The following is a 16938-nucleotide window of genomic DNA, read 5'->3' on the forward strand; positions in this document are numbered from 1 at the left end:
GTAGCTCTCTGTGTGAGTCAGAAGGTCCATTTTGATTGTTTTCCTCTTTGTCGCCTTTAGACCCCCACAGGTGCTGATCAGGCAGAGACAAACGATGGAGGTGCTGTTGAAATAAATTCCCATTACAAAGACCTACCGTCGTTCAGGTGCAAGGAAATTGCTCAGCATTGCACAATCGAACAGGGAATCTGGGTCACTTTCAAAGGTTGTGTCTATGACATCACAGATTTTGTGGACATGCACCCAGGTGGGAACAAAATCTTGATGGCTGCAGGAGGACCTCTGGAACCCTTTTGGGAGATGTATGCCGTGCACTCGAATCCGGAAGTGTTGAGCATCTTAGAAAAGTACCATATTGGGTACGTTGATGCGGATGAGGTCGCAATGGCGGGCGGCGTTTCGTCCGATCCATACGCATGCGATCCACCGAGGCATCCTGTGCTGATCGTTAACAGCAGCAAACCCTTTAATGCCGAAACTCCGGCCGAGATCCTCACCGCCTCGTACTTTACACCCAATGCTTTCTTTTACAAACGCAACCACCTTCCTGTGCCAGACATCGACCCAGAAGAGTATCGATTGGAAGTGAGGGGACGAGGTATCCCAACACCCGTGTTCCTTTCTTTAGAAGAGCTGAAGGAAAAGTTTCCCAAGCAGGAAGTGGTGGCTACGCTGCAGTGTGCTGGAAACCGCCGGAAGGAGATGAGCCACGTGCGGCCTGTTAAGGGTCTGAGCTGGAACATCGGTGCCTTGGGTAACGCTCGATGGGGCGGCGTGTGGCTGCGTGATGTTCTTCGCTATGCCGGATTCCAGGAAGATGGAATGCAGGTTCGCTTTCATTTTATTGTTTGCTTTACACTAGAATCATCAAGTTGTACACTAAACCTTGTACTTTGTCATGTTTTGCTAAGCTAAAGTAGTTTTAACATACAGAACACAATAATTTGTCTGCCTGTTTGTCTGTCTGGTTGGCTGTCTTTGTCTGTCTGTTTGTCTGTCTTTGTCTGCCCGCTTATCTGCCTGCTTGTCTGTCTTTGTCTGTCTGTTTGTCTGTCTCTGGTTGTCTGTCTCTGGTTGTCTATCTCTGGTTGTCTGTCTCTGATTGTCTGTCTGTCTGTCTGCCTGTTTGTCTGCCCGTTTGTCTGTCTGCTTATCTGCCCGTTTGTCTGTCTGTCTGCCAGTTTGTATGTTTATCTGCCTGCTTGTGTGCCTACTTGTCTGTCTGCGTGCTTGTCTGTCTGCTTGTCTGTCTTTGTCTGTCTTTGTCTGCCTGCTTGTGTGCCTACTTGTCTGTCTGCCTGCTTGTCTGTCTGCTTGTCTGTCTTTGTCTGTCTGTCTGCCTGTTTGTTTGCCCGTTTGTCTGTCTGCTTATCTCCCCGTTTGTATGTTTATCTGCCTGCTTGTGTGCCTACTTGTCTGCCTGCCTGCTTGTCTGTCTGTTTTTGTCTGTCTTTGTCTGTTTGTCTGTCTGTTTATCTGTCTGCTTGTCTGTCTGTTTCTGTCTTTGTCTGTCTTTTTGTCCGTTTGTCTGTCTGTCTCTTTGTCTGCTTGCTTGGCTGTCTATTTGTCTGTCTGTTTGTGAGCGGGCTATCTCAAAAGGTTATGGACCGATTTGGAGGTTGCGTGTGGGACAAGGATGAGTTGATTAGATTTTGGTGACGATCCGGATGTGAGAATTATTTTATTTCCAAGTGATTCTTCACCATTAAGAGATGGGGCAAAAACCGATGTCCAGCATAGCACGGTATTTCAAAACGCTGTGGATGGATTCAGATGAAACTTTGTGCACAGGTTAGGTGTGTGACGAGAACAAGCCGATTCGATTTCGTGTCGGCTCCAGATGCAGATCCGGCCTATCAGTGGGATAGAAAATGTGAACTGTTCAATCTGGCAGACGTATGCTCTCTACCGAGGGCCCTTCTAGTTTGTACATGCGTTTGTTCGTGCTCGCAAAAGACGGTGGCCGTCACATTGGATTGTCAGATGTCTGGTATGTCCCTGATAGGGACAATTTGGTAGCCCCTCTCTTTTGTTTTGACCATGTCACCCGTGCTTGTTTTGACAAACTCGACGCGTCCCATTTCTCGTTGTTGGGATAAGTTAACCAAGGCTTGGATGGAGTATTCCATGACAGATGGTTGTACCAACTCTATTAGCATTCCATGCCAGATGGTTGTACCAACTCTATTAGCATTCCATGCCAGATGGTTGTACCAAGCTCTCGGAGCATTCCATGCCAGATGGTTGTACCAAGCTCTCGGAGCATTCCATGCCAGATGGTTGTACCAACTCTATTAGCATTCCATGCCAGATGGTTGTACCAAGCTCTCGGAGCATTCCATGTCATATGGTTGTACCAAGCTCTATTAGCATTCCATGCCAGATGGTTGTACCAAGCTCTCGGAGCATTCCATGCCAGATGGTTGTACCAAGCTCTCGGAGCATTCCATGCCAGATGGTTGTACCAAGCTCTCGGAGCATTCCATGCCAGATGGTTGTACCAAGCTCTATTAGCATTCCATGACAGATGGTTTGATTCCGTTCATCCCAAGCCCACACTGGAACATTCTACACCTCCTGTTCAGATCCAGAAGACGCCGCACCATTAGTACCAGAATCATTTTGAATTCTCGATAATTAAGAGATAAATTTATCTACTGACTTTGTCGAAGAACAAGCTGAACTTCGTATCGCTCGAGCAGTGTTCTGTTTTCTGCTCTTACGTTTGTGTTTACATAGTTTCCTCTGCTTTAGATAACGTCCCCCACACCCACTTTGGTAATTTATTTATCTCCAGGAAAGGGTAAAGTTCAGTAATCTCTATCTTTATGTCATCCAAACCTCGGTTAATATTTCCCAGTATCTCAATGTGATTTAAGGGAAGGGGTGAAATAGAGTGTCGAGAGGAAGCTACGTGGGGTATGGGGTGAGAGAGGGTGGAGTGGTTGAGGTAAACGTTTTCTCATCTTGAGTGGAAATGTGCTTATAACCCCCAACATTTATTGTTGGGTATTTTAAGAACAGGAGAGAGAGAGAGAGAGAGAGAGGGAGAGAGAGGGGAGAGAGGGGGAGAGGGGGAGAGGGGGAGAGGGGGAGAGAGGGAGAGAGAGAGAGAGAGAGAGAGAGAAAGAGAGAGAGAAAGAAAGAGAAAAAAAAAAAAAGAGAGAAAAAAGAGAGAGTGTGCAGGAAACCTTCATCCAACAATGGTGTTGGCTTTCTGGATAATTGTGCATTCGGCAAAACCATGTTACGCAAACTTAACACCTGACGGGATAAATGGGGATAGGGGACTGCAGCTGCGGAACGTAACATACGGACAAATACTTTACATGTTTTCTTTGTTCATAAAACCCACAGAGGGAATACCTAAACCTACAAGTACATGTCACCACTATAAGTATGTAAGTTGATGCCGAAATAATAATTAATACACACACACACATATATATATATATATATATATATATATATATATATACATATATATATATATATATATATATATATATATATATATATATATATATATATATATATATATATATATATTGTTACAGACGTGGCTTGGATGTTATTCACCGAGCGGTTTTGGGATGACCACGTCTGCACAAGATTATACTCGATATTATACCCGAACGTTGACTAGTCGCGCGATGCTAGGTCAATGAAGGAACAGACACACGGCTGGGATTAAAATGACGACACCAGGGATACGGTTCTCAAGACCTCCGGAGGAGATTATATTCGTGCGGAAGGTCAGATTACAGGGACGAGAGGTACAGCACAGAAAGGTGGGCACTTAGACACAACCTTATATTAACCCCAACAGACGACAGGCAAACGGGACAAGGCTGACTCACACGGGGATTGATAGCAGGAAAGCGGGTATCGATGGCTCCAGGTGCACCTGGGCTCAGGGCAGAATCGACCCGGTTCGGTCCGGTCCAAAGATGCGGGGAGGTATCGTCGCGCTGGGGGTGGCGGTGGCTTCCTCTGCTCTCCGTAGTTCAGGCGCATCTGACGTCACGTCCGCTACGTGGCCGCGTATATCCGGCGGGGAGTGACACGCCCTCAGCTCGTCAGCTCCGCCTCGTGGAATCGGCACGTTGCTTCTCATTGGGTGCGTGCGGGGGGGGGTTACCGGCTCCGCCCCTGACGAGGAGCTGACAAGGAGCCCCTTCGTGGTAACCCCGTGGAGCGCATGGTCTGGAGCGCATCGTCTGGAGCGCATTGTCGATGGCGGCGAACCGAGCCGGTGGGAGGACGCACACTCCCCCCCGCGCAGCGCCCCTCTGTTGTTGTAGACGGGGAAGAAGATGGGAGGAGGTACGGGAAAGGTCCTAAACTCACTACTGGTGCCATATAATCACATTCTGGTGCAACGAAGAGTCATAATTAATGGAAACGAGTCCTTAACTGACATAGACTAAGAATAACTAGCAAGATGTCCGAAAGTTGTCTACGTGTGATGCGGTGGACCTGGGCACGACATTTAATGGGGGAAAAAGGGGAAGGTCGGCTCTACTGATTGTTGTTTACAGACAATGGGACTAGGGAATGGGGGATTGGGGATAGTTGGGGAGTATTGGGGAAAATAGGGGAATATTTACAAGCGGATATGGAGGCCAAATTCCATATTCGCAACATTGCACCCTTCTCTACCCTCGGGGCGTCCCGACCCGATAAATTTTTACCTACTTTAGTGTGGCACGCAATGTAGTTCCCTCTACTATTAACTCTACCCTGAGTGCGACAGTTTTACAGATATTCACAAATGAGTAAATATGTCCCCCTGCGACGTTGCACCCTTCTCCTCTCAGAAACACACCCACAGGATAACCGAATCCGGAAAGAATTCTCAAACTAAACATACAGCCGGTAGGGAGCATTATTTACACAAGACTACGCTGATATTTACACTACGATCCAGGACCTGTTTTTGGAGGAACACATGCAGATGTTATGCATAGAGAGAGCACGCTTGCCAGCATCGATACACCAACCCACGAGTGCTCTGTGGCCGACGGCCTTTAATAACGTGCAGAGCACCCCTTCCAAGCATCAAGCACCACCCCATCACACAGTGAGCACCATCCGGTGCACCAATAAAGTGTTTATAAATCATTGTGTGGTGTCGCAGCCGGCCGATGTTCTGCCGCTGGTCTTGCCTTCGTGTGGTGCACTTGGCCTTCTTACTTCTTTTCAAAAATAAAGAAAGGCGCCAACCGCGTCCATTTCTGTATTTTGGCCTTCAGTGGTGTCAACTATAAGTGGTTCACCTGTTTGGCATAGGTGCCACGTTGACCCATAGGTCCTTCCACGGGTGGTGCTTGGCCGCAAAAGAACTGCGGTCCATTGTGGGTGGCCACAAACATTGCGGTCCGTATGGTGTATCGATCCAAGCAGCAAGCAGCGAAAGTGCAGGCCCACAACTGCGTAGCCAGCACCGCTCTCTCCTCTCTCTCTACCCCAAAGCCAGATCCTCGGAGGTGGGAGACAAAAGAAGAAGACAAGTGAGTAAGGTGGTAAGGGCGCAAAAGTGCACGCAATATAAGATGATGCACACTGGGGGCACATGGGAACCAGGTGAGACAGGTACGTTCCTATCGTACGCCCCCCCCACCAGGTAACCTACATGGCCCCTCCCTTACCCCTTACTGTATCCACAAAACTCAACACTACCCATAAACATCTATTTTACAAATCAACAAACATCCCTACTGTCTTCCCCGTTCCTCCCATAAACCAAATTCGTCTTCTCTCCCTCCTAACCAATCAAATTTGCCATTTTCAACTCTCATCAAAATTTGCCATTTTCAACTCAACATCAAATTTTGCCATTACCAATTCATCATCAGTCCCTCCTAGGGAGGGAGAGATGGAATCACCCCAATGTCTCATCCACGTCGTGATGCGTCTCACCAATCCACACAGCAATTCTCATTTCCTGCAACAAAACAAAGAAAACACAGGTGTGGAGTCATCATCATCACCACAGGTAAGTGGCTGCGTATGGTGCGACAGGTTCATCAATCCTAACTATTTCCTAAGTGACTTTAACAACTTTACACTACCCGGGGTCTTTCTCCGGCCAAACCATTGGCCCTCTTACACTATGGGTTCTAAAAACCAATTCCCATTGGCCAAACTGTGGTGCTCTTCAATTTGGGGTCTCACTCCCCCGATTCATCTCCCGGTGCCCTCGTACAATTTCTGGGCTGCGACGTGTACCTCTCCCAGTGGGTCTACCCACCTGCACACCTCCACCACTGCAGTTGCCTCCGAGCTTACCTGCTCCTTACCCTAACCTAACTACCAGGGGAAGGCCCTCTGGCACTCTCCCCACTCGGTGCCCTCTCTGGCACTGGGCTACCCGGGTCCATCCTCCGGATCCTCGGGCCCCATCCACAACTCTACCGGCTCCCAGAGCCCACCTGCGGCCTCACCTGGCCGACATCCTCACAGTGGTGGAGTGCCCAACCAACTACACACACTAACAGGCTACACGCCCCGCCATTTCCACAACACTAATGCACCCATTCACAACACCATTCTGCAACCGCACCACAAATGCCAATATCCAACCACAACTTACCTATACCCTCTACCTAACACTTACACTACCCGCCCCGGGTATTCGTGAAAGGGGTCCACTCTTCCCCCATCCACACCTTCGCACCATGCACACCACTCCGTACCACTTACTCCAACTCTCTCCACACACCTGTACTTGCACACCTGTGCTCTCACACTTGGTGCCACCTGCACCCTTCTCTCCCCAAGCGCATTCGCGCTGATCCACACACTCACTACTCATACACTGCTCCACACACCTGTCCAATTGCACACCTGTGCAATCACACCTGTTCCATCCTCACACACACGGCATCATCTCAGCTAACTACTCCCTTCTGAAACTTGCGCTTCCCAGTCGTCCCTTTAAACTATTGCGCTCCCACGTCATTATCATCCACACTAATCTACCTGCGTCCCCACTACAGGTATCAGTCACTAACTAACCTTAACGTTACCTAAGGTCATCTTCTCTAGATCCCTACACACAATATCCTAACCCACCCGGGCTAGTTTTCACTGCCATACACCCCATAAGCTATTGCTCCTTTGCCCCCCACACATGGGAAGGATGGTGGACTTGCCATCCCACCACATCGGGGGTCTCTCACTACCAATTTTGCACATCAAATTTCAACAAATCAAAAATTTTGCCAATCACTGCCCATCATCTGCCAATCACTACTGCCAATCCCTTGCCAATCATCAAATTTTGTTTTTCTCTAATTTTGGGTCCAAAACACTAACCTCATCACCCAGTCTACTCACTAATACCTCTCGGTGCGCCAATCCCTGTCCAAAGCCCGGCTTCGTAAAGCCAAGCAATGGATGCTGGTTGTTTTGTGCCAGCGGCTGGATGCGTCCGGCACTCGGTGCAGGGAAGGAGGTTTACCCGGGCCGAGATCCCACGCACCATCTCGGCACGGAGCCATCCCATGGCTCGATCTCGGCCTGCCGGAATGCCTCACCAAAAAGTGGTCGCCATGACGACCCTTTCTATCGGGCTGCCCGCTCCGCCTAGTGGAGCACGGACGCGGCCGTTCAAAGCGAGGCCCAGCACGCACCGAGGGCCCGATTCGGCTATAAGTCGTTCTAAACTCTACCCCGTCTAACGTCGATGCTTCACCTGGACGCTTACACCCCGCAGCCCGTTCCTTGCTCACACATCCAGCCGTGCCCATGCTCCTCGTACCTTTCCTTACACACCCAGGTACACCCATTCCACTCACAGCCTTGGTCACACACCTGACCACCAAACACTTTGGCACACATTCGTTGCTCGCACACCTCACCAATACACCGCTTCGCACCCCCTCCTCGGTCACCTCCTCTGTGACAATCACAGGTGTGCTCTCATTCGCACACCCAACCACGTGCCTCACCACCAACTCCAGCGTGCATTCCCACTCACGCTCTACCATTCCAGGTGTGCATCCTGCCATCCCAGGTGTACATCCTCGCTCACCTGTCACAACTAACTCACGCTCCATGTCACTCTCACTACTTTCACCTCCATTCCTGACAGCGCACTCACCCTTACTCTTGACAGCGCACTCTTTCCCCATGCACCTGTCCGTCACACACCTTTCTCGCGCACACTCTCCCGTCACACCCTCTGTAACACTCACCACAGGTGTGCATTCTTCCTTGCCTTTGACAGCGCACTCTTTCCCCATGCACCTGTCCGTCACACACCTTCCTCGCGCACACTCTCCCGTCACACCCTCTGTAACACTCACCACAGGTGTGCATTCTTCCTTGCCTTTGACAGCGCACTCTTTCCCCATGCACCTGTCCGTCACACACCTTCCTCGCGCACACTCTCCCGTCACACCCTCTGTAACACTCACCACAGGTGTGCATTCTTCCTTGCCTTTGACAGCGCACTCTTTCCCCATGCACCTGTCCGTCACACACCTTCCTCGCACACACTCTCCCGTCACACCCTCTGTAACACTCACCACAGGTGTGCATTCTTCCTTGCCTTTGACAGCGCACTCTTTCCCCATGCACCTGTCCGTCACACACCTTCCTCGCGCACACTCTCCCGTCACACCCTCTGTAACACTCACCACAGCACGCTTCCATGTGCTCCCTCGCACACGCGCTACGACCGACTCACTCTCGCCAGCACCCTCACTCCTTGGCACGCACTTTTTCCTCACACACCCCAGAGTCGGACTTTCTCGCACACCTCCTCTTTCGCACACCAGACCTGTCGCACACTTCACCAACGGCCTCTCACGAACACCCGGGTCCATCTCGACCCCCAAGCTTATCAAATCCCCTGGCGCATCATACGCACGACCATATTGGTCACCACTTACACCGGGTCCTCTTCCTCTTCGCTTCTCCTCCATCACCTGCGAATCCCTCATCCGGTTAATGAGCACATCATCACGATCCAAACACAGACTTTGGACCAATTCTTTTATCTCCTCTTTTATCTCTTTCTCATCCCCTCTCCGTCGCTTCTTAATTTCGCTCATCCCTTCTTCCACTTCTTCTAGTTTCTGCTTCACCTCTTTTATTCCCCGGTATGTCTCCTCAAGCTCATCCTCTAAGGCTACCTTGACCGTTTCCATGTGCGTCCTCACCTGTCGGTCCTTCGTCTCCATTACCTCTATGACCTCGTCCAACCTCGTTGTCAGTCCCTCACGTACCATCTGACATTCCCTCTTCGTCGCCACCAAGTCGTTTTTTAGTTCTTTCTGTGTCACTTTTAAACCTCCTAATACCGCAGTGTTCCTTTGAACCTGCTCCACTAACTCCGTCTGTCCCACCGTCAGCTGCTCCACCTCCTGCGTCAGGTCCTCTATGCCCCCTTGTAACTTTACAGTCCCCTTTCTCACCTCCTTCTCCATGCGCTCCTTACAGTGCCTCACGTCCTCGCGCACTCCTCCGACCTCCTCACTCACTCCTCTTCTGATCTCCTCTCCCATCACTTGCATCTCCTGCCCAGATGCCACCCTCATCTGCTCCATTTCCTCCCTGTGAGCATCCAGTTTGGTTTCTACCCCCATTCTGACCCCCTCTATCTGCTGCCCCATTTGGTTAACTTCCCTTTCCGCTTGGTCCCTCAATTTGCCTTCCATGGTGTTTTCTAACCCCTCTAACCCTTTTTGCATCCCTTCCATTTGATTCTCTTGAGCGGCCATTCTGTTTTCTACCCCCGTTAACCCCTCCTGTATTTCCCCTAATCTATCGTCTAATTTCCCAAATTTCATGTCTAATCCCTTAAAATTATTGTCTAATCCCTTAAAATTATTGTCTAATCCCTCACTGGTACCCCTCGCTTCGTCCCTCATTACCCCTATTTTGCCCTCCAATCACTCACCCTGAGCATCCATCCGGTTCCCCATTACCCCCATTTGGTCCTCCAATCGCTCACCCTGAGCATCCATCCGGTTCCCCATCCGCTCACTATCAGCCCTCATTCCCATCATTATTCTGCTTTCCATTTCTTCATTATTCTTGTCCATAAGGGCCTTCATTTGCATAACAAACAAGTTCAAATCCACCGGGGGCGCTGCCACGGTCGCTGGCGCGGTGATCAGCGAGGCGCCATTTTGCGCGCCCGCTTCTTCGTGCGTGACGGCGCTATTTTGCGAACCTGCCGCCCTCACTGCTTCGCTCTCCTCCTGTCCCTCATTTTGGTCCTGGATCGACCCTACCTCTCTCTCCTCTACCGGACCCCAGCTGTCTTGATCCGCCATAGCGCGACTTTCAAAATTCGGTTTTTTTTTAATTTTCGTAAAACAAATTCAAATTTCGGCCGTTATAATTTCGCGCGGGAAACGCGCTCCGAATCGATTCTAACTGTTACAAATTTGGGCCTAATAAATTTAGTCCCGGGTTCGAATTCCACTCCTCGACACCAATTGTTACAGACGTGGCTTGGATGTTATTCACCGAGCGGTTTTGGGATGACCACGTCTGCACAAGATTATACTCGATATTATACCCGAACGTTGACTAGTCGCGCGATGCTAGGTCAATGAAGGAACAGACACACGGCTGGGATTAAAATGACGACACCAGGGATACGGTTCTCAAGACCTCCGGAGGAGATTATATTCGTGCGGAAGGTCAGATTACAGGGACGAGAGGTACAGCACAGAAAGGTGGGCACTTAGACACAACCTTATATTAACCCCAACAGACGACAGGCAAACGGGACAAGGCTGACTCACACGGGGATTGATAGCAGGAAAGCGGGTATCGATGGCTCCAGGTGCACCTGGGCTCAGGGCAGAATCGACCCGGTTCGGTCCGGTCCAAAGATGCGGGGAGGTATCGTCGCGCTGGGGGTGGCGGTGGCTTCCTCTGCTCTCCGTAGTTCAGGCGCATCTGACGTCACGTCCGCTACGTGGCCGCGTATATCCGGCGGGGAGTGACACGCCCTCAGCTCGTCAGCTCCGCCTCGTGGAATTGGCACGTTGCTTCTCATTGGGTGCGTGCGGGGGGGGTTACCGGCTCCGCCCCTGACGAGGAGCTGACAAGGAGCCCCTTCGTGGTAACCCCGTGGAGCGCATGGTCTGGAGCGCATCGTCTGGAGCGCATTGTCGATGGCGGCGAACCGAGCCGGTGGGAGGACGCACACTCCCCCCCGCGCAGCGCCCCTCTGTTGTTGTAGACGGGGAAGAAGATGGGAGGAGGTACGGGAAAGGTCCTAAACTCACTACTGGTGCCATATAATCACATTCTGGTGCAACGAAGAGTCATAATTAATGGAAACGAGTCCTTAACTGACATAGACTAAGAATAACTAGCAAGATGTCCGAAAGTTGTCTACGTGTGATGCGGTGGACCTGGGCACGACATTTAATGGGGGAAAAAGGGGAAGGTCGGCTCTACTGATTGTTGTTTACAGACAATGGGACTAGGGAATGGGGGATTGGGGATAGTTGGGGAGTATTGGGGAAAATAGGGGAATATTTACAAGCGGATATGGAGGCCAAATTCCATATTCGCAACAATATATATATAATAAACCCGGTGCCGCCCAAGTATAGTTTATCTGTCCCATCACCCCCCTCTGGCACACATGGTATATATATATATATATATATATATATATATATATATATATATATATATATTGTTGTGGATATGAGGACTGTATTTTTTTTTATTGTGTGTTTTATTATTGTTAGGAATTTGGTAGAGCAACATCTAGAGCTAGGTAGATCTGAATAGGTAGGTATTCGACTGTCGTGACAGGGACTCTACATGTAATAAGTTCTTGATGTTGAGGCGTTTGTCGGGGTAAGATGTATGATTGTGGATCTACCTGGAGATTCGAGTGTTAAATAGTGAGGGATTAAAGGTAACGCCCCTGTGAGTTTCACCTAGTAGTCAAACCTTTGTCCATTATGGCACTCCAAACCACATAAACATTAGTTGGGTCCTTAGCGCAACATTAAATAATTCCTTTCCCTGACAATGACTTCGGAACAAACGGACAGGAAACCAGGCTAGGACACCGCCGATGATGGCCGCAGCCAGCTACACCGCCGCTGGGCCTCGAGTGCCACGCGCTATCACAACACTACAGGCCTGTGATTCGGTGGAGGGCACTGATTGGGTGGCGCACCAAGGAACGTGACGTCACCAGCGAGGTTATTTAAGGGAGCGCCGAACGTTCTTTGTTCTTCTTGTTCTCTTGCCTCTCTGGCGTCTGGCAGTGCAGCTTTTGGTCTCTTGTGGTTCATGCTTTGAGTTGCGCAGCAGTTGAGAAGAGTTCTGCAGAAGAGTTGGCTGCCAGCACTCCCGGAGAGAGTTCACTTCAGTTGAGCCGGAGGAGTTGAGTTGAGACCAGTCCCGGAGCGAGTTGGAGGGACAAGACGTGCAGTCAAACCTGCGTTCTCCCCGTTCCTGTCTTTTCGTGCTTCATGTGGGGATCGATCTTGGGTGAAGCCGCTGGCCTGCGTTGGGTGCCTTGGAGATTGGTGCACCGACCTCGTGGGCGGCGAGAGGATCGGAGCTTGGAGAAGGCCTGGTGGCGGCTGAGCGCGGCCGTGTCACAAGAAGACGACAGAGACAGATAAGCCCGGGCTCCGCGTACACTGTACACGACGTGACGTGTTTCTTTTGTAAATCATAATCTCCCTCGTATCGTGTTTGATATCTGTTGTGTGTGGGATCCCAATTTAGGCTTCTGATTAGAGTTATTACCTGCGCGGGCTTTTCCACTGTCTTTATTTTTCATTAATAAATCCTTGTATTATTTTCTGTATATATCTGAACGCAGTTTCCTGGGTGTTTCATTTTAATAGATAAGGCTGCGGAGCTTGCTGTGTCCGCCATTCCGCGCGTTTAACTTTGTGTTGAGTTGGAATCCGCCATTGAGTTTTCGCCTCGGGAGTGTAAAGTCTCGCAATCGGCCATCCGTAACTGTGGTGTTAATCGCGGTTGCGTAACAAGTGGTGTCAGGAGTGGGATTCGAACCCGTCGGACAAATTTTTTTGTCCGCGGCGAGACATCGACACGGTCGGGCGTACATTGCGCCCGACGTTCGAACGCAAAATTTTTATAGGCGAGGCGGAGAAAGTTAGTAATCAATTGGGCATACGGAGCGCGATATCGCGTCTTCGTCAAATTTAAATTGTGTTTTTGGAATTGAAATAAATACGCGCGCGGGGAACGACTTTCCGAAAAGCGGATGTCGGAGGTCGACGAAATGGAGGTGCGTAGCGAGGCCTCCGTCAGCGTTGGGAGTGAGCCGGAAATAGGGGAATTTGATGCAGAGGTGAGCCTTGGAACCTCCCTCGTCCCGAGCACCAACTTATGCCCCTCCCCTACCGGGGAGTCGGGAACAAGTGGGACGGCCCCGATAGATCTCCAGACCATAGTAAATTTAATAAATGCTCAGAGGGCCGAGGGTGAGCGAAACCTTGCAGAAATTCGGGGAATAAATGATAAAATTGACGGGCTGGAAAATAAAATGAGTAATGATATGGGAGAAATGAAAAGTGGGTTGGAAAATAAAATTGAAGGGATGGAAAATAAAATGGAGTCCCAGGGGAATGAATGGAGGGAAGGAATGAAGGGAATGAGTGATCGATTGGAGGAACAAATTGAAGGGATGGAAAATAAAATGGAGTCGCAGGGGAAGGAATGGAGGGAAGGACTGAAGGACATGAGTGACCAAATTAATGGATTGAACGGGGAAATGAATGCTCAGAACGAGCAATTGGAGAACAAAATTAATGCCCAAACAAAAAACATGGAGGGGCAAATGGGTAGATTAAAGGAGGGTTTGAAAGAACGGATCAAAGGGATGGACAGCAAAATTGAGGGATTGGAGGGAAAAGTGAATGAACAAATGAAAGAGAGGAATGAAAAATTGGAAGGAAAAATTGGGGAAATGGCACAACAGCTGGGGGAACGAATTGATGGCATAGAAGGGAGTGTGCAAAACCAAATTACGGGCAGGCTGGGGGAATTGGAGGATAAAGTAGAAACTAGAGGGGGGAGATGGAAAAAGCCATAGGGGTGGCAAGTGAATCGATACGGACAGAATTAATGTCAAAAATAGAGGAGGGCATGACCCAGGCTGTCCGAAGGGGGGAAGCGTTGGAGGGTCGAATTGATAAAGCAAATGGGGACCTGGAAGGCTATCGGGGCCGGGTGGATGCCAGAATGCTACAGCAGAGTGAGGAATGGGGACTGCTCAACCGACAGGGGGGCAAATTGGCCGAGGAGGTGAGGGGGTTGGAAACACGCATAAAAGAGCAGGAGCAAGGGTTAATTGAGAAAGGCCTGTGGGGGCCACTAATGGATAATGAAAGGGTGAGTGATTTTATGCAGGAGCGACTGGAGATCTGGGACAATACCATCAAGAAGGAGGTTGGCCGGGTTCAAGAGAGCCTGAGGGAAGAGGTGAGTAGGTCGGTTAAACATCTTCAGGACCAGATTAAGGTGACCCAGGAGACCCTCACCATGAGCCACATTTGGACACCAGAGGCTCCGAAACGGAATACCCAGTTGGGGGGGTGTTTTGGCCCCGGACTGGATTTGGACAGAGAGGAATCGGGGAATAGAGTCTCTGGAAAAACAATCCCCCTCGTACATTTTGACGGATCAGGGAGCCTCGAGGCTTTCCTGACACAATTTGAGTGCGTGTCTCAGCTCAATGGTTGGGGAGAGCGGGAGCGCATGGGGAATCTGGTGGCGACACTGCGGGGGTCAGCCGCCGACGTGTTAAACATAGTCCCAGAGGGAATATTGACCAGCAAGGCCATTTGTGAGGCCTTGAATAACAGGTACGGGACAGGCGCAAGGTGCGACCTGGTCAGGGCACAGCTGCTGCATCGCAGGCAAAAGCCTAACGAGACGTTGCAGGAGCTGGCCCAGGATATATACCAATCTGTGAGGATAGCATACAGGGACCTACCAGCACAGGCGTGGGACAAGCTGGCGATAGAAAAATTTATGGCGGCTCTCCCTGATCCTGAGGTCCGGACGTTGGTGGAGTTACAGGACCCACCCACGGTGCACCGGGCAGCGGAATGCGCGGCGAGACTGACCTTTTTGAGAAGGTCGAACCACGCATCGGAGAGGGCACCTGTGACGGTACGGCAGGCCGAGGTGCGGGATCAGGAAAAGCCAGAGGATGACATCGGGCGAATGTTAAGGGGAATCAGCCGCCAGCTGACAAATTTGATGGGGGGAAAATTTGCAGGGAGCGAGTCACGACAGGTTGGTCCAGGTTGGCCATCGGGACGGCCTGATTTTTATCGGGCTGGGCCGGGAGAAAGGGGGGCTCCGCCTGGCTACCAGAGGGGTCCGTTCTTGGGGACTTGTTTTAGATGTGGGAGAAGAGGGCACAGTCAGAGGAATTGTCGGCAACCATATGGGCCCCCACCTCCTGACAGGCTTCGCAGTCCAGAAAGGAGGGGCCCCCAGTAGGTCCACAGGTGCCAGACAGAGGACCACCACCTCGGCCTGGGCCAATAGCGATAGAGTGTGCGGGAAACTAGAACGAGCCGAGCATACGGGGCCATGCTCGGCTGGCAAGTGTGTGGAGAAGCGCCCTCCTTTGGTGGAAGTAGTGAATTGCGGACAAATTGGCACAGGTAATCTAAGGGTTAGATGCAAAATTGAGGGAGAATTTTGTGAGGCTGTGGTGGACACTGGAGCCAGTGACACCATTATCAATCCGGGTGTGCTAGACCAGAGTGTTGGAGGCTGGGACAAAATTGATAGGGTAGAAGGACACAGCCTTCAACTGGCTACGGGGGCAACGGCACCAATATTGGGACGCGGAGTGGTGAGGATGGAGTTGGGTGGCCTGGAGGTCAGCGTGGTTGTGTGGGTGGCGGGGGTGTGCGATCAGTGTCTGTTGGGACTGAGTTTCCTGGTGGAACATGACTGCCAATTAGACCTTGGGCGTGGTCATATGTGGTTGGGCACCGAGAGGCTGCAGTTAATGGGACTGGGGGATGACGAGGAGGTGCAGGGGACGTGGCTGGAGGTGCCGCGCACTGTGACCGTTCCTCCCAGGTCCGAGACAGTCGTGATGGCAGAGTTAGCAGCAGGTGCTCAACCCATTGGCTAGCTGGGGCTAGTGGAGTCGTAGTCCTCGCAGGGGACGGAGGAATTAATGGTGGGTCGCACCCTCGTAGACACCCGTGGGCCTATGCTGGCAGTCAGGCTGCTCAACTTGTCCGACAGCCCCCGCACTATAAGGGGCGGAGCCATCGTAGCCAAATGCAGTAGTGTAGTAGAGGTCACCGGAGGAGGTGGATCCACATGCTTGCCAGTACAGCCGGAAGGAGGGCAAAATTTGGGGAAATGTGATTGGTCAGAGGGAGTGCGGGACATGATGACACGCTCTGAAGAGGGCCTAACATCGGAGCAGGTAGAGACGTTGCACAATTTGGTTGGTAAGAACTTGGGTGTTTTTTCTCTCTCCCCCGAGGATGTTGGACGCACGAGTCTCGTCAGGCACCAAATTAGTACTGGCGAGGCTCGGCCTGTTCGCCAACCGCCGAGGCGGCTCCCTTTCGCTAAGAAAGAGGAGGCAGAGGAACAGGTGAGCAAAATGGAAAGAGCCGGATTTATCGAGCCCTCGGTGAGTCCTTGGGTGTCACCCATTGTGCTGGTGAAGAAGAAGGATGGGACCACTCGGTTCTGTGTGGACTACCGCCAGCTCAATCATGTGACACTCAAGGACTCGTATCCCCTGCCAAGGATTGATGACACCCTCGATGCCGTTTCAGGCTCAAAATGGTTCTCCACGTTGGATTTAAAGAGTGGTTATTGGCAGGTGGAAATGGATAAAGAGGCGAGGGAGAAAACAGCGTTCACCACAGGAAAGGGTCTCTGGCAGTTTGTCGTCATGCCCTTTGGATTGTGCAA

General features: G+C 50.9%; 1 protein-coding gene across 1 annotated transcript in view; it reads left to right on the forward strand.

Moving 5' to 3' along the window:
• Positions 1 to 16938, forward strand: part of SUOX (sulfite oxidase) — a 101421-nt gene that overhangs the window by 42481 nt on the left and 42002 nt on the right. The window contains exon 4 of the mRNA XM_068121704.2: positions 61 to 828. Within this exon, the coding sequence (XP_067977805.1) occupies positions 61 to 828 (768 nt within the window). The remainder of the gene's footprint in view (positions 1 to 60; positions 829 to 16938) is intronic.

The sequence above is a fragment of the Myxine glutinosa genome, chromosome 7, assembly GCF_964187855.1.
Source record: "Myxine glutinosa chromosome 7, kmMyxGlut1.1, whole genome shotgun sequence".
In the NCBI taxonomy this organism is placed as follows: domain Eukaryota; kingdom Metazoa; phylum Chordata; class Myxini; order Myxiniformes; family Myxinidae; genus Myxine; species Myxine glutinosa.